This window comes from Falco rusticolus, chromosome 2, assembly GCF_015220075.1.
Source record: "Falco rusticolus isolate bFalRus1 chromosome 2, bFalRus1.pri, whole genome shotgun sequence".
Lineage (NCBI taxonomy): Eukaryota > Metazoa > Chordata > Aves > Falconiformes > Falconidae > Falco > Falco rusticolus.
Window position 1 is genome coordinate 55,825,659 of NC_051188.1, and position 21,247 is coordinate 55,846,905.

Consider the following 21,247-nt stretch of genomic DNA (forward strand, 5'->3'; position numbering starts at 1 on the left):
GTTGTTTGGATTTCCTGCTCATAGTATGCTAGACTAAACTGACTCAAGTAAACTTCCAAGAACCTACAGGGCTCCTTAGATGCAGAATGCCATGATGTAAGTTTGGTGCAGAATGCCTCTCACCCAAAATTCAAAGGCTTCCTAGAAATGGGAGGTTATCTAAAAAAATTTCACTTTTGAATGTTTTGTTATGATATAATGATGCATGAGATAGACAAAACCACAGTGTGATTATGAAACACCATGCCATTTTTGTAGAAATTGTAAATGGAGTAAAAAATACATTTGCTCATAAAAACAAACTTCAGTGCTGAAATATGAAGGATAGAAATTAAGGCTATCCCGTATCTTTTTTTAAAAGTATTCTTCTAAAACGAAAACACACTTTAAGATAGATGAATATACATTATCAAATGTATCCAAGTATTTTTAAGAAACATTTTCTCAAAACTTAAAATACGACATTATTTGAGCTTTTTTAGGCTCAGTAATTACTGTTTTCCTAAACAGTAATAACCATTCATAAAATAACATTGCCTATTTAGTTCTGGTGGTGGGGGTGACATAAACCCCAACAATTCTCTTGTGCTTCATCAACAAAAATGCTTACTGTGCGTTCATCAGCTATACTTCAGCCACATCTCAGAAGCCATTTAAGATGCACAAGTGGATGCACAACTAAACGCAATTTAAAGAGAGTTTCCAGTAACAAGATGCCAACATAGTATCTCTATTTCCTTTTAATGGTAGAGCAATAAATAGAAAATAAAAAGAGCTAACTCAGAGTAGTTTGTATAAGTTGGATTTGTAATGTAAGGTATTGACAGTCATTAACAAGTGCTAAACACTGAACCCAACATTGTATTTTTTAGTCACAGTTCATCTATAGCCACACTAATTAAGGCTGTTAGTTTCAGAATATACATACAAGAAATTGAAACAACTACTATACTTCAATTTGAACATTAAGAATTAAGACTATAGAACAATTTAATATTTATAAACAATTTGGGTTTTAAGAGCTTGAAATACTACCATAGTCAACATAAATTTTTATTATATATACAGTAGATTTATCCTACCCCAAATGTGTAAAGCAACATCAGGATCAAAATTTATTCTTAAATATTATTAATAATACATAAAATATTAACCTATTTAGAGAATTTTGTCAGATTAATTCTTAAATAGCTGTGGGAACAACATACGTAGTAGCTTCAATGGAACGAGGCTAACAAACTAGTAATAAAACAAAATAAAAAACCAGGCAAACATTCAGATCATTCTCTAACAACAGGCTGAATAAGTGGAAAATCAATACAACGTATTTTCTTTAACTTCAAACTGAAGTTCCAGGAAGTAAAAAATACCTACATAAAGACTTGAGAGATGACTTAACTCCTTTCTTACCCTGCCATTGCTCACAACAGCCATTTGCCCAGGAAGCAGCTTAAGAACCTCCTGGCAGAACATCTGGTGAGTTTTAATTAAATCCAGTCCTAAAGTGTTGTACTTCTTCTCAAAAGTACCTTCATCCATTCCCTAAAGCAAAGGTAAAGCATGAGATGGTGAAATGATTCAGGAAAAATAAGTTCTGCGACAGCTGATGTAATCAAAGATTTTCTTTAAGTTTTGTGGTAACCAGAAATCAAAATGAAACAACCTCAGCCTCTCAGTGTGGAACCACAACCTCCCAAATAGCCAGTATGCAGTTTTTACCCTTGGGCAGCTTAACTGAGAGGAAAGCTGAGTCTGAGGTTAAACACTTATTCTATGATCCAGCACACAGCTGCATGAAAAATAACATTCTCTGTTAACAACTAAACTGTATTCTCACTTTTAGGAAAAAGGTAAAAAAAATAATATCCATAATACTCTAAAAACCTAACAGTCAATTTAATGTGGTCATTGAATACAGCTTAAACATGCTCTGGGGAAGCCAACATCATCCAGTAAAACACATAACAAATCAATATTCAAAGTGGGGAAAAAAATGCTGGGATTTTGCCATGCTTACAGTGGCACTGTGCCTCACCTGTCAAAATTATCCTGCTATATGAAACTATTGATAGGTATTTCTTCATTACAAATATATGGACCAAGCAAATATAATAATTGTATCTGAATTAATCTAACAAAATAAATTAGTAACATGCATAGACTGCTTAACTACCTTTACGTCTTTCAAAATTTATTAGACAATTAAGTAAGAGCATGACCCAAGCCAGCTAATTAGTTTTCCAATATGGTGCCAGAGTTCTTAGTCTTCCAAATCTTCCTATTTAGAAACACTGAAATTTACAGCTCCTTCTGAAACAGAAACTGTAGTTTGCAGCTGTTATTTGATAACTCAGCTCCACTCTTTGTATGAACTTTGAAATCAGCAACATCTGTATTTTAAAACAATGAAGTTTCATAGAAACACAGCAGAATGTTGGCCAAAAGCATACCATGCTCATTAACCTCAACCACTTCAGTCTGTGCTTATTACTGCTCACAGCCGCAACAGCAAGGTAAAAACAGTTACTTCTGAAGCCTTAATTCTCGACAAACATTAATATTATAACACATTATATAAATAATATAAAACATTAGAATTTGAGAGCTACAGGAAAAACTAATGAACAATTGAAAATGAAACGATTTTGGCCTCAATAATCTGGTATCTGTACTCTGTATTTTTTGGTACTCTATTTTTTTCCTTTACTTTAAAGAAATTCTCTATTCTTCCATCATATAAAAGTTGTCAAAAAATCAAATCTGCTTGAGCAGAAACTGTATAAGGATTATAAACCACACAGCATTTGATCAAACACTGTTACTCTCAGCAACATCTCCTTACAATAAAGAATATGGAAAGTGAAAAAGAAAACAGTCTAATTTAGTTTGCACTCACTGGGATGAAGAATTTAGCAATTTTAGTTCCAGCAGCAAGAGATTTTGCTGTCTCTTCCTTACTGAGTTTACTCAGGAAACTTTTTAAGTTGCTGCTGTTTTGCGTTAGAAAAGCGGTCAAAATTCCTCTAGCAATGGCTGTGTTATCTTCCTTTATTTTTGATGAAGGATTGTTCAAAATCCCAAGTCGTGTATGACTGCTTGTTTTCTGCAAAGAAAAATACAGAATACACAATTTTACAGGTCAGTCTGCTGTTACCTAATGTATTCATATCTATTATAACTCTGTAAAATGCTTTGAAGTTCTGTAATTTTCTTGCAGCTATTTGTCTTTAGAAAACATGTTTCAACACCTAATTGAGAACTTTAACTAGGAGTAAAAACGTTGTTGGTAAGGATTTACCTATTCTGCAATACCAATTTTAAATAGAAGATGCTTTTTTTAATAGAAAAATTGCCTTTCAGCATTCTGCAGAAGTGTATTTTAACAAGACATACACAAGCATTCATTTACAGACTTCAGAACTGATTTTGTACATTTTGTTCTATTTTTCAAAAACTATCAAACTAGGCATAAAGTAAATCCAAGAAAATTTATCCACTTAGAACTTTATTCTTAATCAGCAAGAAAATCTTTCACTTGCTAAAATCAATGATGTCACTTGAATCTTACTAGACTGATGACTCTAAGGTAGTATCAAGTAGCATCACTACCTGAATTAAAGATAAATGGATTCTATTGCAGTAAAGACTATAAAAATAAGGAATGAAATCACTGGTATTCAACATATTTAAACAGCAAACTTTAAACTGCAGCCCTTGAGAAAAAATTTTGTTAAAACACTTATCTAAAAAGGTTGAAAATGTGTATCTTAAAGTGTTCCTGAGAAGCATACTCTTGCTGGCAAGAAAGCGAACAGCATACCAGGTTACATTAGGAGACATATGGCAAGCCAATCAAGGGAAGATGTTACTCTCATCTATTCAATACTTGTGAGGCTGCACCTGGACTTCTGTGCCTGGTTTTGGTCCCCCTCAGTACAGTAAAGACATTGAGATGCTGCAGAGGCTTCAGCAAAGGGCTACCAAGATGGTCAGAGGCCTATGAGGAGGCACTGAAGAAGCTGGGCTTGCTCAGTTTGGCAAAAAGGAGGCTACAGAGAATCCTAATAGCAACGAACAAAAGTGGGAGTGAAAAACATGACAGGGCCAAACTCTTCCCGGTAGCAGCGAGAAGTATAACAAGGAGTAGTGGTCACAGATTTTGGCTGTCAGGGAAAACTACGCTAGGAAGGCAGTGCAACACCAGAGCAAGTTGTCAAGGGAGGGGACAGAGTCACCTCCTTGGAGATTTTCAGGACTCCTTCAGACAAACCTACAGCTGACTGGATCTAATGATGGCAATAATCCCACTTTAAGCAGGAGGCTGAACTAGATGACCTCCAGAGGTCTCTTTCAAGTAAGACATCACTAGTTTTTTCAAATGAAGTTAAAATATATTAGTACTTTTCAAAATACTAGATATTAGTTGGAATAGTGAAAAGTGAGTTCCCTTCGGTCACTTCCTCTCCCAGATTCTTGCATGTTTATCTACAAATGCCCATGGCACGTCACGCGCAAGAAGTGTCTGTGCAAATTTGCATCTAGCCAATTCTACTAGACCTTGACCCAACAGACAAAAGGGACTGAAAAGTAGTAGAGAACCTCCATACAAATCAACGGACTTTAAAAAAATATGATTGTTTTGTCATGAAACTTGGAAATTATTAAGACCAAGCAGTACGTGAAGCTTACCTAAACCAAATCTATAAATTAGCACAAAGATAACCAATTAAACTTCTATTGCATAGAAGATTCAGCAAACCTTATTCAAAAGATTTTTTTTTTCTCATGTTTTTCCTAGCTTCTCCTCACTAACACATGAGGACTTCCCCAGAGAGTTTTCACTCACCAGTTGGGAGCTCTGGCATATCCTCCCTGCTGAAGGGGGAAGGGGCTGGGGCAGGGGAGGCAGCAAAAATAAAACTACAGAGAGAATACATCTGTCAAGCTTGGGCCACAGATCTAGCAGTCAGATAAATGAAATTGTTTTCCTGTAACAAGGACTTGCATTGCATGTTCGTCTTCGCAGCTTTTTAAAGCCTTTTTTAAAGACATATTTGGTATTACACGCTCCCTGCAATGTACAAATTTTCTAATTCTTTTAGGGTCATTCCCATTTCATTCCTGATAAGTAAATCTAGATGTTTTCCCAATTTCAGTCTAGTTACTCTTCTAACCTCCCTGGAACTGATGGGGTTTTTTCTCATTTATATCCACATGACATGTACTTGCATACTTTAAATCCTATTATTAATAGTGAAGAACTTAAAAATAAGTGAACTCAAATGTTGATGATCCTCCTAGCATATCAGAACATAAAACATTTGATCTGTCTCAGAAGCATAAAACAGTATGTGCAAAAATGGTCATTTCATGGCCACAGCTATACCACACAATAAAGAGAGCACTGCCTAATGGTTCACATCAACAGGCTTATCCTAACCTCCCTGGCCCAGGTAACATGCTAGGTTACCTCATGGGAGAGGGTCTGTAACTGGGAAGAATTTCACCATTCTAACACACAAGCATTGTAGTTTGTCTCTTGCATCAGAAGTCCATGAACCAATTCATCATTTACAGGCCTGTAAGATGTCAGTGCTGCAGCAAAGTAAAGTGAAAGCAGTGTCTGATAAGGCTGCACCTGACCCACAGAAAAATTTAAACTGTTACAACCTTAATTTAAGAGTATAATTTTTGAATGCGCACAGTGTTGTTAAGGACATATTCATAATAATTATTTTAATAAAGACTTATAGAAACTCACCAGGCTTTTCAAGGCATTAGAAAGCAGTCGTCTCCCAGCTGGTTTATCAAAATCAGCAATAATCCAGACAGTAACAGCATACAATTTGTCTTCATCTGAAAACAAAAGATAATTCTGCTTTACATCCTGGAGAATCTTCTCACAACTAATTAATAATGAATTAATTCTGCTTGAGATTTTGAAGTTTATGTTTATACTGGACTGCTGACTTCAACTGTAAGACTAATCTTTGCCAAATCAGAATCTTTTGCCCTCTGAATGGAAACAAAATTCTGAGGAGGCAGTTTATCATGTTAATTAACATTATAAAGTTAATACAATCTGTTGTACTACTGAAACAAGATGGCTTTAAGTAATAAGTCGGCTCCAGTTAAGACCTGCTTTACCAGAGGTTTCTTGTGAACATTTGATGGAGGCTAGTCATATAGCCAGAAATGAAAAGAATTTAGTTAGAAGAATGCATGAGTTAGGCCATTCACTTTCTCTGGCAGCAAAGTGAGAGTCCTTCATCCAAAACCAGGACAGAATTTACCACTTCTGAACACAAACGGGAACATACCAAATACAGTTGCAAGAGCGTAAACTACTGTATAGGTGTATATGCAGAAAATTTCCCTTTTTCCTGGTCTATGGCCTCCTGTTCTTTATTCTAGACAGAAGGGCAGTAGTACGTGAAAAATTCTGGGAAGTTATCTGTAGAAGAGTATCAGTCTACTCAGCTCTATCACATATCCCCTAGAAGGTAATGTGTATAGATGGGAATTGTACAAGGTTCTGGTGAGATTCTAGTAAGAGGTAATTATTAAGTGTTGCTGCAGTCTATAGAAACACACTGGGGACAGATTCGAAATATAGATTACAGATTAAAGGTTATGGGTTTTGCACAAGAGATCTGCATCTTAGAAATGAGCCTACAGATTGAAAGCCAGTCATCATTTAGCAGCTAGCTGGGATGGTCCTGTGGTTGTACACAGAGAACCAAATACAGTCAAATAGTTTTATTCTAAAGAAATGTAATTATATGGCATTTCTTTCTGATAATGGAGTTAAGTAAAACTATGTTAAAAATTACTGAAGAATAGCACTTTAAGAGGATTATTCTGTCCCTTGATGGACTGAAGTAAATAGGTAGTTGTTTAGCAGCTGTCTAGCAGTTGTAACTTCTAGAAGTTCACAAGGTACAGACTATTGCAAAATTCCATGCAGTAATATGCCCCCACTGTTGTAACTGTACTTTTTGTAACTTTTTGTCACTTTCTGTAACTGTACTAGTTGTAACTAACTCCAAGGGAAAGTACTTCTATATGCAATAAGAATATTTTACATCAAAAATACTTTAAATGTACAAAAAAGTGTTTCAGCAAAACTTATAAATCGGTGATAATCCAACAGAACATACATATTTTTCTTTTCTACAGAAAGACAAAGCTTCAGATATCAAAAATAAACTAGATGAAAAAGATACTGAATGCTAGTATATATGCCTAATTTTGATACAGATATTACAAAGACTATACATTCTTCACTTGATAATGCTGAAACTGAGTCACTTGAAAACTATACTCTTTAATATTCTCAAGTAAAACATATCAGTATAGACTAGTCTGTGGTTGAAGCTACAGAAGTCTTGCAAAGCTTTTTAACTTCGTAACTGTAAAACAAAAACAACTAGATGTGACATCCATCCCATTTCAAAACTACAAAAACTAAAATAACTACTGTGTTTATTACAGTTGATGTTTATAATATTAGGATATGATCTGGCTCCTGGAAGATGATACTGAAATATTGGGAAATGTACTCATTTACATGGGTCCTTGGGATACTGACTTACTTGGGATATTTTACTGGCAAAATTCAACAAATTGTAACACTTCCCCACCCCCTTACAGAAAAGGAATATACCCTTTTTTGTTAAATATTTCATGTTGTCTGAAATTACAGCACTTTTATCTTGTGAGTCCAAAAAGGAGAAAGTAGAGAAGTCTTCCACATCAAATGGAACTGCAAAATGCAAAACAGAACATGTTAGACTTGAAAAACAGGACAATCATTACAATAGCCAGTCAGAGAAAAGTAGTTACCAGCTGTGGATCTGAAATGTATGTATCTTCTTTCTCCTGCAAGAATAGAGGGGTTTATACGGGAAACTACGTTGTGCTGATCCATAAGAAAATCCATTGCATTTATATGATCATTTAACAAACCCTGTAGTAAGAGGAAAAAAATGTTTAAACCTGTACTTTTATGGTTTCAAGACAAAAAAAAGACCAAGTATTTGTACAATCTTTCACAACTGATCTTAAAGCTTCTATATACACCAAGTTATGGATGATAATGTCAAGTCATAAATTTATAAATATCACACAGTAGTATTTCAACCCATCAGACACATTCTTCAATGAACAACTGCAGTACAGTCTCAGTTTCTGATTGAAAAATTCCATATAATTACTATATACTTAATTGATCCTTCAATCTTCTATAATCTAAATATACTATTTTAAAACCATCACTGCAAATTAATGTAACAATACAATTTCAGTTGTGATACTATTAATTTCAAGCTATCCCATTATGAAAAAAATTATATATAAACATGACTCAGACAATTCCCTGCCAATTATTTCATCTTGCATTCATTCAGAAATGTTAAACATACCATGAACACTGCCCTCTGGAAGAACCCGGTGGCATCAATAATCCTCTGAAGAATAACTGTCTCTAACTCTGCAGCATCCATCTCTTCTCTCTTAAAGGGTACGCCATTAAACAGAGCTTGAGGCAATGGACCCAGGCCAGCCTTTTTATAAAAGGTTGCTCCTGCCTGATATCAGAAATATCACAGGATTAAATAGACTGTGGCTGACTGCAGCAAAAAATGAAACTAATATCAGGAGACAGTGTACCCCTAATCTCCAAGCTCTACTCCCTGTCATACCTTCTCATGTCAAGACAGGAAATGTTGAGAATCAAACAGGACACAGGACTCTTCTCAAACAGAATGGCAAAAGAAATTAGATATCTATGTATGGTGTTTTACTTTTGCTTTATCATCTTGCTAAGAAATATTAATTTATTTTGCCTAACATTCTTAGCAAAAACATTATGTAAATAAAAATAAAATAAATTAAAAAATTGGAGAAAGGCCTTAAGACAGTCATCATTTCAGGTGGATCAACCTAGACCTTTTCCCCAAAGAAAGCACCCCAAGAAAACCTCAAAAGGCTTTTATGTTCAGAAGCCAAGACATATTTGGTAAGAAAGCAGAACAAGCTGATCTTTCCTCAAGCAGAGAAAATCCAGTGAGACAAACAGAAATAAAAATGTATTGTAAGTTAATTCCCTCTTCCTATTCTGCAGCCTTTCAAGTTTTCTTTCAGTGTCACTTTCTGGATAGCCACAAACTCTATGATAGTATCTATGCACCCATCTTTCTGTCATCCCACTGTCTCCTCCCTGATGTTTATCTCACTCTCATTGACCCTGCTTGTACAGGGGGCTTTCTGCTGGTCGCTGGCTGTCTGGTTTCCTTCCTTTAATATTCTCTGTGGGAAGCTTTCCTCCCCCCTAAGTGTATCCAGGGTAGATTCAAACTGCCCTTTATACGAAGCCTCCATGCAGCTCAGTGAGGAACAAGCAGCACAAGGCAATCAACACCTTTTTTTCTGGCTGCCCAGATGGGCCTTTTAACAGGGAAAAAAATACATTATATAACAAATTTTAAAGGGAAATAAATAAAGTAAAATGGATGGTGTGTTTCAGAAACACAAGTTTGTATAGATGACATGGCTGAAGACATATGAAAGAAAACTGGTTTGGTATCTATTTTAGCAGAAAATAGACTACATAAACAATTATAGCTAAAAATATGTTTTCTCTATAGCCTTTACATCAAAATCCATAGCTGTCTTTCCCAAAGGAAATTATAATCAGGAAGCACAATTAAAAGAAAAAATGATTCGCCCTAGAAGACAGGCTTCAGCTCCTCACCCAGAAGACACAAGTAAACTATTTCTGCAGTGAGAGGCCCCTTGACATTGTGATCCTGAATGCTGTAGGCAATAGTAAATTTCAATAGTGAGAGCAATAATGCAGGAATCTTTTCAACATATCCACTAATGACTGAATGGTGGCTGAAGAAAAAATTGACTCAAAGCTAGTAAATACAGTATCTTTACCATTTTGCAATCTTTCAGTTTAGTAAATGCAATGAATCGTGTATTGCAGTACTACTTACCACTTTGCTTGTAACATACCTTCCTCCCTTCATCGTATTCAGAATGAACATCTAGTATACTCTGAATATCAGCATGTGGGTATTTGCTTCTAAGAACATCTTTCACATGATTTACTGTTAGAACGTTTCCATCATTCACTTCACGGTACATCTGTAAAAATTATAACAAAGAAAAAAATTAACAAATTTTCAATAATAATTAAACCCAATTAATAAAAGTAAATAGACCATAAAACAAGTATCCTGTTATAGGGCTCTAGTGAATTTTGTATTGGTTTAATTTTATATTCCTATATTGCAGGCTTTGTATTGCTTTTGTAATGATCACCATCGCACATAGGCACAATTTTTCATCAGAGCACTGTTCTGATTAAACTATTGTTATACCTTTAGCCTAAGTCTGAAGTGGCAAAGGAAATACACTTACGTGAGCTGAATGTGAAAGGTTATTTCTCTCCACCGATTAGAGAAGGAATCTAAATTCTTACTACAAACTACCTAACCATGGGTAGTTGCCTGAAAATGTATGATATGAATACTGTAATGACTGAATCAGTCAGTGATACTTTTCCCTACAGTGATTATTTTTCCTTACCAACACTATTTTTATTTCACAGCATAAGATTTTATTCCTTTCATCAAACATACAAAAGACATTTGAAGTGAAAATTGTTCAATCCATTCCTTTTCAAACGAGGAATAACACGTTTCCCTCTATATCTCTGAATATCTCAAACCTATATTTTATTGATTCCAGTTTTGTTGTCTTTTACTTATATTTATAACCTTCTCCTTTTTATATTAAGAAACAAAGTAAATAGAGGAACACAACATTTTAAAAACCATATTGTAAATTGATATTGTGTGATCTGGTCACCGATAACAGTCAGGCATGTGTGTCAGTTCCTAACACTTATAGATTTCTGTTTCTCTTCCAAAATTCTCCTAGTTACTTCAATTACTTTCATCTTAAGCTCTCTGAGAGTTTGTCCATGACATTAGTTTCTAGGCACTGAACAGAATAATAGAAAACAAAAGTAAGAAAAAATGTTATGTATTAATACCATATCCTCTGATATATTTTTGCTTGTAGAGTCTTCATACAATACTGCTCACTTTATTTCTCTCCGTTCATCTCTCATCTCTGAAATTCCTGTCTTTACATGAACCTGCATTCTCTCACGCAAAACCCCCGTCTCATTCATCAAGCTGCAAGCCTGAAATACTTCTGTGTTTTATACACCCACGAACAGCTCAATCATGACCAAAAAAGAACTTATCTTACTCTGTTTCACTTTCTATACAAGAGAACAACCAAGGGCTTTTCAAAGTTTATAGGATTTCCCAAGTGATATTAAAATGCCAGTACTCCAAGAGATACAGAACATGAAGACAGGCACATGATGTTAACACAAATAATACAGAATCATTTTCACAATAAAATACTAAAAGCTGTAAGGCATGCATCTACCTTTTTACATTCTTGAAGGAAACCTGTGGATAGGTAAAATGACAAGAGCAAGATTGTTTCTAGAGGAAGAAAGTAATTCTGCAAATCATTCTATAGTATATTAATGCTATACTTGTTTTTAATACTTTACTTCCATGTAAACTAAACGCAAATGTATCATGTTGTCACAAGGCAGCAAAATCCTAACTATACAGAAAAGTTGTAAGTTAAAAAAAAGTGATTTCTTGTGAAAGAACTAACATTAATTATCGAGGTAAAGGCTTGAGAGGTGTCAGATTCCTCTGCAATGTAATTAAAAGTTCTCCACAGAGCTATTCCAGCATCTTCATTGCCATCAATTTCTTCTTTTGTACTTAAAATGAAAACAAGTCCAATTCTATAAAAAACCAGAAAGATCACATATTTTAGAACAGTATCAGTTTCACACACATTCTAATACCACCATAGAAGAACAAGATGTTTGCGTTCAAGTAGTATGTCCAGCATGTAGGGATGAATGCTCCCATGACCTTGTGTGGTGACACTGAGGATACCAGCTGCACAGTTTTCATCAGATCTCCTACATTATGCCTAGATTACCAACGATGTACTGATTTTGGATATGCCTTTTCTACCATTTAAAGCTAACAGCACTGAAGATTTCTGTGAGTCATTAAGACTTACTCACAGTCCTTTCTCTCCTTACCTGTCTGAAGGTTATGACATACTTTACATTCCTGCCATCATCACTTAATGGCTTGAGTCTTTCTTTCAGTTTGGGCATTGTCTGCCTTTTATTTTTCCTGAAATAGTTGTCTTGACTAGCTGCATGTAGACTGCTGGCGTCTTGATGTCCTGTCATCAATACATGCTCTTCTTACTAGCCCTTCTCTTGCCTTTTTTACCTCCTGGGGCTTCCCCACCCTCACATTGCCATTCACACCAATTTTAACACACCTGCTACAATTCCCTACATTTCCATAAATTAAAAAAGCCCCAGAAATATGAGACTTGATAGGAAAAAATACAAAAAGTCTAGAAACCTCTTTGTGGAAACAGTATTTTGATACTGTTTTCATTAAAATCCTGGATTTACCAGCCCACACTATCTTTACAGCATAAGCATAACAGAGATTTAGTGTTCTACAATAGCAGGGGAAATTCAAACCTAACAGCCACTTGTTTGTCTACTCAAAACATTTAAGTTGAACATCATCATTTGCACACATAACTCATGAAGATGTCACTGAAGTGTTTGTCACGTGCTCTCGAAAGCCCAGAAGTCCAAGATACTGATGTGAAGATCATGTTCTCCAGGAACAGGCTCAGAGCAATAATACAACCTGATCAAACAGACTGCAAATAATGGCACAACGACTAAAGCGCAAAGTCTTTCACAGACTTAAGAACCAGGAGAGTTAAACCTGAAGATACTTGAAGTTATATTCCCTGCTGAGAACCCGTAAGGATCCTTCTGGTCTCTACTACACTACTGGAAAGGACTTCTGATCATTGCAGTCAGTTCCACATCTCAGCTGCTATAGGAAAAGGACAAGAAAGATCCTTCCATTGAGTCTCAAGGGTCAGATTATGTGTACATCCATAGGTAGAACAGACAGATTCCCAAGAGGAGAAATATATGCCTATTCATGAACACTGCTGCCTGCATCAAGATATGAAGACTAGGAAGGTGGATCCTGCCAGTCACCTGGAATGTAGTGAGTGCAAAGCCACTGGAATGCTTCTAAGAATTTCCAAGCCTTCCACTGGTCTGGTATCAATACATTTTCTTAGAAGAATAAATATCCTCCCCTCCACCCTTTGCACTTCAACATTAAGCCTGCTTGCTTAATGGGAGAGAGGAACGGGAAGATGGCCAAACCCAGGTATTTTTATGAATCAGAAGTGGACATCTTACATGAAGACTTTGATGTTGCAGCAGTTCAGGGATCAACTTGACATAGTTTTCCAGAACACATCCTTGAATCATCCTGCGTATCCGCAGATAATGCTATTCATGCTAGGTCTGCAGCAGAATCCTCTCCCATTAGCTGTCACTTCTCCCAAAACAAACCCAACAGGGCACAAAAAAGCTGCTCCATGAAAAATCCCTACAGAATGAGCTATTCAGCTTTGTTTTCCTCGACATTTACTTCATGGCAAACCTAACAGTAGGGGTGTCTCCAGCTACCAAACTGCAATGGAAAACATTTAATAATGTGCTAACTGGCTTACACAATTGCAGCCATCTATGAAACACAGCTGTGTAAGTTGCTGCCTATTCCTGACTACACATATGACAGCACTGGATCATGTTCTATATGCAGCAGTTGGTTGAAAGACTGAAAATTATGCCAATCATGGAAAAGAGGTAAATTGTAAGACAGAAGAAAGGAATTACAGTCTTTCTAAAGGAGGATCACAGAGACTCAAATCTGGCTTCTGCTACACAAATCACTGTGCATCTTGTGAATGTTTCCACAAAGCATATAGCTCCATCATAGCTGCTACAAGACCATGAGACTCCCCTACTGATCTCATCATGCATTGAGCACTACCACAACAACACAACGATCTGCCATGCTGAGCCCATGTTTCAGAAGACCTTCATATTTCCAAGGGATAATTCAACGAGCTGATTTAGGAAGTTATCTTTTCATCTGGATAGCCACTTCATATTAGATATTCTAAGACTATAAAAACAAAATCTGTCATATCAGTATAAAATTATTTAGACAGATGTTCAGGACAACCAGGTGTGCATCAGACCAAAGGACAGATGAAAAGCAAGAAATGCAGCAAGTTTTCTAAAATATATATAAATAATAATTAATGCATAAAGATGTGCCATGTTCTACAAAATTAATTGCTTCTCTCATTTTTTATATGTCATCATCGTAAATAACTTTTCCTGAAGTCCTGTGTCATCTGAGTGCCATAGGAACATTCAGCAAGCAAAATATTGTATGACAGTACAGACCCCATGGCTTTTCCACATCTTGAATACTGTGTACATGGCTGTTGCTCTTATCTCAGAGAAGCTATATTAATACTAAGAAAGTTCAGAGAAGGCCAACTCGGAAAACAAAACAGCCTTTGGAACAGCTTCCAGGCAAGAAATAACTAGGAACCTGGAGAAAGAAATGACAGTGGTCAAATATGGCAAAGCTTTATAAAATGATGACTGGCATCTAGAGAGGGGGAGAGACCGCTAAGTCTCTCTCCCAATTAAAAGAGTTACAGAGACAGTAATTAATGCTATTGAAAGTCTGGCTCAAAACAAATTAAACAGTTCTTTATAAACCATGTTAAGTTCAACTGTGAAAACACTTGGAAAAGGATGCCATGGGTGGTAGCACTTTAAATGAATTCATGGGGAAAACAGAACTTTATGGAAGAGAAGCCTGTTGAGGGTTGCTAAATATTTAGAAACTACACCTTAGTCTGGAATTTTTTGATCTCCAAATACCTGACAGCCAGGCAAAATAGCTGGTTGCCCTGTTCTTCTTATCATCCCTAAGCAGCTATTGCAGACTGATTAACTTACATGGTCTCTTGGTCTGACTCAGTTTGGCTGCTTTTATACTGTTTATGTATCAGAAAAGGCAAATTAGGTTCTAGGCTATATTCTTCTTAAGGACTGAGGCAGAGTTGTCTCACAGGTAGTGACAACAGTGAGAAAACGCACAGATAAACTAGTTTTTGTCCTCCATTACTTTTTTGTCATTGAATTACAAAACCCAAAGAAAAACAAAACAATGGTCAGAACTAGTAAAATTTTAAAAGAAAATGGAAAATCTTTAATTTATTGAGGAAACAAACAAAAATTCACAGGAGGATTTTAAATACTTAACATGGAATTCATCCTACTGGACCTTGGGTCTAGTTTGGACAACCTTCTTTTTTATAAGCTGTGGAAATAAACAGACACTTTTGAGAGCAATTCATTTTTTCTTACAGTAAGCATCTCAGATCAACCAGATTCTTCCTCAGAAGTGTCTATTTCTCTCAAAGGACAACTACTTCAGTCTCAGACAACTGATTTTTAGAAATTCAAAAGCTGGTGAGGATAAGATTATTTTGGTCTAAGTATTTATATAAAAACAAAATTAGGTAAAGCAACCTCAGTTGAAAGAGCTAAATGAAAAAATACCCTCAAATAGTGTTTTACTTAAAGAATAATTTACTTAGAATGCAACTCCACATGGGCATCCAGTGGGACTATTTGACAAGATAATTTTTTATCAGAGTTCTGCAGTTCACTTTCCACACACAGAGGTATGTTACCCCTTGCAACTTGTTTGCTTAAGAATACTTAATACTCAAGTAAGCTTAACACAAGAGAGTAATCAATGTGTCTTATTAGAATGTTGTTGCATTGGACTTCCTTTTTTCTTCTGTTCTGCTAGGCAAAGATACGAATTCAAATGAAGGCAACCTTCTTTTCTTTTCTTCAAGATTTTCAGTTTTCCTTACCTAAGTGGTACATTATGATGATAGAATAATTCTGCCAGTTTTATATAGTCACCTGCATCTTCTTGGACTGGATCAACAAAAAGTACCTAAGAAGATAAAACATATTATACAATGCAATATTTATTCTTTATGTCTGCTTCTAATTTTTTTAAGTCATAAAATCTAATACAAGAATAGAAATTTCCAAAGGAGCATTGCACCCCAACTGTTTTCAATTTCCTAGAGCATTCATTATAAGAAAACATTAAGAATATAAATGAAAATAACTTCAGAATTAATGAACTTGGACCAAATACTGAAAGCAAGATTTAACCATTTATCAAACTTCAAACCAGGTGGTATCACTAGTCTCCTTTGATACATTCTGTGCCAATACTTCCTTTTATTAATGAAGTTGGTTATTTCATTAAAAAGGATCTAATTCCGATTCTTCTATTAGTTCTTTCAACTAACTCTTCTGTTGTGAAAAAAAACCCTAAAATAAACAGAATATATTGATTTAAAACTTTAATTAAGAAATGGAGTACTGAGAAAGAATTCTTCCTTCCAGTCTCACATATCTTTGTATTCACTCTTTCACTTACTGTAGCTTGCTTGCAGTATAAAATCAGATCTTTCAAGCATGCACAGAATCTAAAACTAGGATCTGTCTGCATAGGTAGATTATCTTTATGCAGATTTAATTATGACATTGGTACCTTGTTTATTCAGCTTTGCTCTGCAACTCCCCTTAGAATTTTTTAGAATAATTTTGCTAGAGTAGCTAAAATGCAGCAGAGTAATTGTAAAAATTTTGAACATTCCCACCTCCTCAGATCATAGTTAAATGACATGTTGTAGATGTCTGTAATATAACTGTTATATACATCTATGCCAATATTTAACTTTGCATACATAATGCAATCTACTTCATATTACACACGTCTTATGCTTCATTCAAAACTTTTTTTTTAATTACATATTGCTTATATTTTGGTTGTCTTCTCATATACTGAACTTCGTGTCACTTGGAGCGACCACATCAGTGGACAAGGGAAGAACTACAGATGTCATCTATCTAGACTTCTGTAAATCCTTTGACACAGTCCCCCACAACATCCTTCTGTCTAAATTAGAGAGGTATGGATTCGATAGATGCATGAATCCAAAGAGTAGTGGCCAAAAGCTCAACGTCCAGATGGAAATCAGTGACAAGTCGTGTCGCTTAGGGGTCTATATTGGGACCAGTGCTGTTTAATATCCTCATCAACGACAGCGGCCTCAATTGCACGCTCAGCAAGTCTGCAGATTACACCAAGCTGAATGATGCAGTTGATGGGCTTGAGGGAAGGGATGCCACCCAGAGGGACCTGGACAAGCTTGAGAAGTGGCCCCATGTGAACTTCATGAGGTTGAACAAGGCCAAGTGCAAGGTTGTGCACTCAAGTCAGGGCAACCCCAGTATCAATACAGGCTGGGGAATGAAGAGATTGAGAGCAGCCCCACGGAGAAGGACTTGGGGGTACTGGTGGATGAAAAGCTGGACATGAGTCAGCAATGTGCGCTCACAGCCCAGAAAGCCAGCTGTATCCTGGGTTACATCAAAAGAAATGTGGCCAGCAGGTCAAGGGAGGTGATTCTGCCCCTCTACTCCACTCTAGTGAGACCTAACCTGGGGTACTGCATCCAGTTCTGGAGTCCTCAGTATGGGAAAGACATAGACCTGTTGGAATGGGTCCAGAGGAGGGCCACAAAAACTGAGGGCTGGATGACCCTTCCTATGAGGAAAGGCTGAGAGAACTGGAGTTTTTTTAGCTTGGAGAAGACAAGGCTCCAGGGAGACCCGATTTCAGCCTTTCAATACTTAAAGGAGACTTACAAGAAAGATGGAGAGAGGCTTTTTACCAGTAGCAGTGACACAACAAGAAGTAACAATTTTAAAATAAAAAGGCATATATTTAGATTACCTATGAAGAAACAAGTGTCTTGAGACAGCACAGGTGTCATAGGGGAACAGGTTGTCCAGAGAAATTGTGGATGGCCCATCACTGGAAGCGGTCAAGGTCAGGCTGGATGGGGCTTTGAGCAACCTGGTCTAGCTGAAGATGTCCCTGCTCATTACAGGAGGGTTGGACTAGATGACCTTTACAGGCCCCTTCCAAACCAAACCATTCTATGATTCATACAGCCACCTTTCATAATTTAGATTTCAATTTAAAACAGAAATAGCTGTTTCCTTAAGCTTACTAAGGGACACAGAATGCTATGCACAGAGGAAAAATTAGGCTATAAAGACATCATAATTAGTATGCTTTATAACTTAAACTTTTTTTGTACTTCAACTCACCACCTCTAAAACAAGAACAGTTATCATTACTTTATCAGTAGTGTACTAAGAAAAGAAATCACTGATAGTAGTGAATTACCTATACGTAGCATGGAAAGGAACAGAGAAGCTCCTCACAAAACTGTGCCCAAGCCTGCTTCTGGAAATCAGACTAATGATTACGTATGGCTCACAAGACTAAAAGATTTTCACTATCAGCAGACTCACATAGAAAACATGAAATTCCAACCCATCTTAACAACGAATACAGCATACTTATTTTTCAATAAATTGTCTGTCCACATATCAACACATATAGTATGCAAAGAAATTAAGTTCTCCAAACTTACCAAGTTATATAAATTGCGTCTAATCTGCTGTATAACTCCAGGAAATGAGGGTTTTAGCAGTTCCTGATAGCTTGCAGGCCATGTGCTATAGCTGTGATCTTGTTCTATATTATTAACCCACTAAAAAGGCAGCCATTTAAAAAATGCATTACACACTGGGTAAAATATGTATGTACAAATCAAGGTATTTTGAAACACGTGGAAAGCCTGGAAATTTTCTTTTTGAAATAGTAACAGAAAATAGCTTCTAAAATACTTCTCTCTAATCAAATCATTCAGAGTTTTTATACGCATTACTTAATAAAACTAATAATGGATGGAAAAGGAAAAAAACACACTTGTATTCTGTATCAGGATGTGAATAAAATAATTTTTTCAAGTGTGGAAACTACTTTCACAATACAGAGGTCATAAGAAAAGATCACACAGATGTGTGTAACACAGCATAACCATCCTGTAAGACAATTACAGTATTATCTATAATCTGCAGCACCAGCACTTCAGATACATCAAAATAACTAATTAATATATGGCCAATTTTTTCTTCTACTGTTTTCTGTGCAAGCCTCAGCAAACAGAAGAGTGAAATACGGTTCTTTTCAGGTGAAGAAAATTAGTATTTTAGTGCCTTTTCCACTGGCATATGACCTTTTTAACAAAAACTGTATAAATTTTGAAGAAGGAAAAAAGCAGAGTCAATGGACAATTAAAACCAAAATATTTAAGTTGTCCACAATTCACTTATACTCTTAAAGGACATTCAGCAGTCTTGCATAATACAAAGATATTACATAGCTAGATTAATTGCTGTAAAATCAAATTCTATAGATGTGAGTGTGCAACTACTCTCAGATACACCCTTCTTTTCTTATAAACACGTTATATCTTAAAATTTTAATGAGGTACAGATTAGAGAAAATTACTCCTAAAATTCATTGAAAACATATCACTCTCCAAAACATTTTAAACTGCTTATTGATATATCATCTTATGTGTAGTATTTCAATTATACTACAGAAAAAAAAATAGACTGCCCCTACGTGGCATTATCAAGTATGTTAATATTTAAATAAATGTTTAATTACTTACTATTATCGAAGAATGACGAATATCTAGCGCGTAGCTCTCATCTGTAGGATGTATATGTAATCTCATAAATTTATTCAGGATCTCCTCTTGGATTCCAAGTTCATGAAGGCCATACATCACTTTTCCTTCAAGTTTAAGAGTCTCTAAGATACTTTTTCAAGAAGACAAAAATGCATAATGTCTACATAGAACTCTTGTTGTGACATAAAAAGAAAAAATATTTCAAAGACAATTAATATAGTATTTTTAGTATTAAAACCAATTTTTATATTATCCTGCAGTCAAGTGTTTACAACAAAATCAATTAATAACACTAGATGTCTTCAACTTATTTCAAAACAGAATTATAACCAATTAAACAACTGTTTTGTTCATTCACACTTATTTTATATGAAGGAATTTCATCCATCTTCAGCAAGACATGGCAGGACAGCAAAGTGGAAGGTTGCTTGCTGCACTGTCCTGTCTGAGACAAACCCAGGCATGGGTACCCTAAGAGGACGCTTTGCAAGTGTGTAGAGAAACGGGCAGCAAACGATGGAGACACTGAAAGAGCTCTAAGTCGTCATCGTGGCAGAAGCCTGAAAACAGCACGAAGGAAAGGCATAGCTACACCTCTAAAAAATGACTCTTTGCCAGAAGACCCAACAGAACTCTGGAAAATTCGTTGCAATCTGAAAATTCAGTACAAGAATGGAAACAAACCTGAAGTGCTCACCAGCAGAACACAGCAGGCAAGATTTTACAAATGCCTTTATTGCTATCTTGCTTCATTTTGATTTTTCTCTGTTCCGACAGGTTTCTTCTAAAATATGTTGACATTAAACCTAGCGCTATCATTAAAAAGTGCTATTAATATTTCCATCATTAACAACAAAGAGGCAAGTCACTCCACCTCAAAACTCTGGCTGAGAAAAAAATTTAAGCAAAAATTCCAAGTGTAAATGTTAAACCCAATGCAGTTTAGGAATCTGCATGGAAGAAAAAGACATTTTGAGTTAAAAAACAGAAAATGAAAAACCTGTAGTTTCTGACAAATCATAGGAACATGAAAAAACCTCAGCCTTAGCATAAGTAGATTTATAGACAGTTTGCAGGCCACCAAAGACTATTTTGAAGTAGTTATGTCTGTTGCCAACATTCAGAAGAATTCAAAGGAAAATGTTTACAGTTTGTGAGTGCTCGCATAAGAGGCAAGTCACACCCAAAATAATTATTATATAATTACAGAAACTGGAAAAAGATTTCTTATACCAAAAAGCATATTAGTGCTACATTAACAAACTTCTAAAAGGTGGCCAGACACAGACTCAGAAACATGCCAAAAATAACCCAAGGTGTTGTATACCTAAATTTTATGCCTGCGATTTTTTTGTAATTTTTAAGAAACAGAGATGTGAAAGCACTTAACTTACTTTTTATTAAGTGCTTTTCCCAGCTTTTTATACATACACGTTGGATTCCTTCCATTTCCAAACTGATTTTACATGGCAAGTTGTAAAATTGTAAGTAAATTAGAGAACATATTTCAAGAGAAAAGGCTGTTTTCAACTACTTATACAATGTTCATACTCAA

The 21,247-nt window shown here is 35.7% G+C and overlaps 1 protein-coding gene across 1 annotated transcript in view; it reads right to left on the reverse strand.

The window, feature by feature from the left end:
• The window catches only part of UGGT2 (UDP-glucose glycoprotein glucosyltransferase 2), a 90,360-nt gene that overhangs the window by 34,658 nt on the left and 34,455 nt on the right, over positions 1–21,247 (reverse strand). The window contains exons 12-22 of the mRNA XM_037377847.1: positions 19,672–19,822; positions 18,583–18,702; positions 15,928–16,013; positions 11,713–11,848; positions 10,021–10,152; positions 8,424–8,588; positions 7,846–7,969; positions 7,667–7,765; positions 5,762–5,856; positions 2,897–3,103; positions 1,411–1,542 (exon numbers count right to left, since the gene is read on the reverse strand). Coding sequence (XP_037233744.1) covers positions 1,411–1,542; positions 2,897–3,103; positions 5,762–5,856; positions 7,667–7,765; positions 7,846–7,969; positions 8,424–8,588; positions 10,021–10,152; positions 11,713–11,848; positions 15,928–16,013; positions 18,583–18,702; positions 19,672–19,822 — 1,447 coding nt within the window. The remainder of the gene's footprint in view (positions 1–1,410; positions 1,543–2,896; positions 3,104–5,761; positions 5,857–7,666; positions 7,766–7,845; positions 7,970–8,423; positions 8,589–10,020; positions 10,153–11,712; positions 11,849–15,927; positions 16,014–18,582; positions 18,703–19,671; positions 19,823–21,247) is intronic.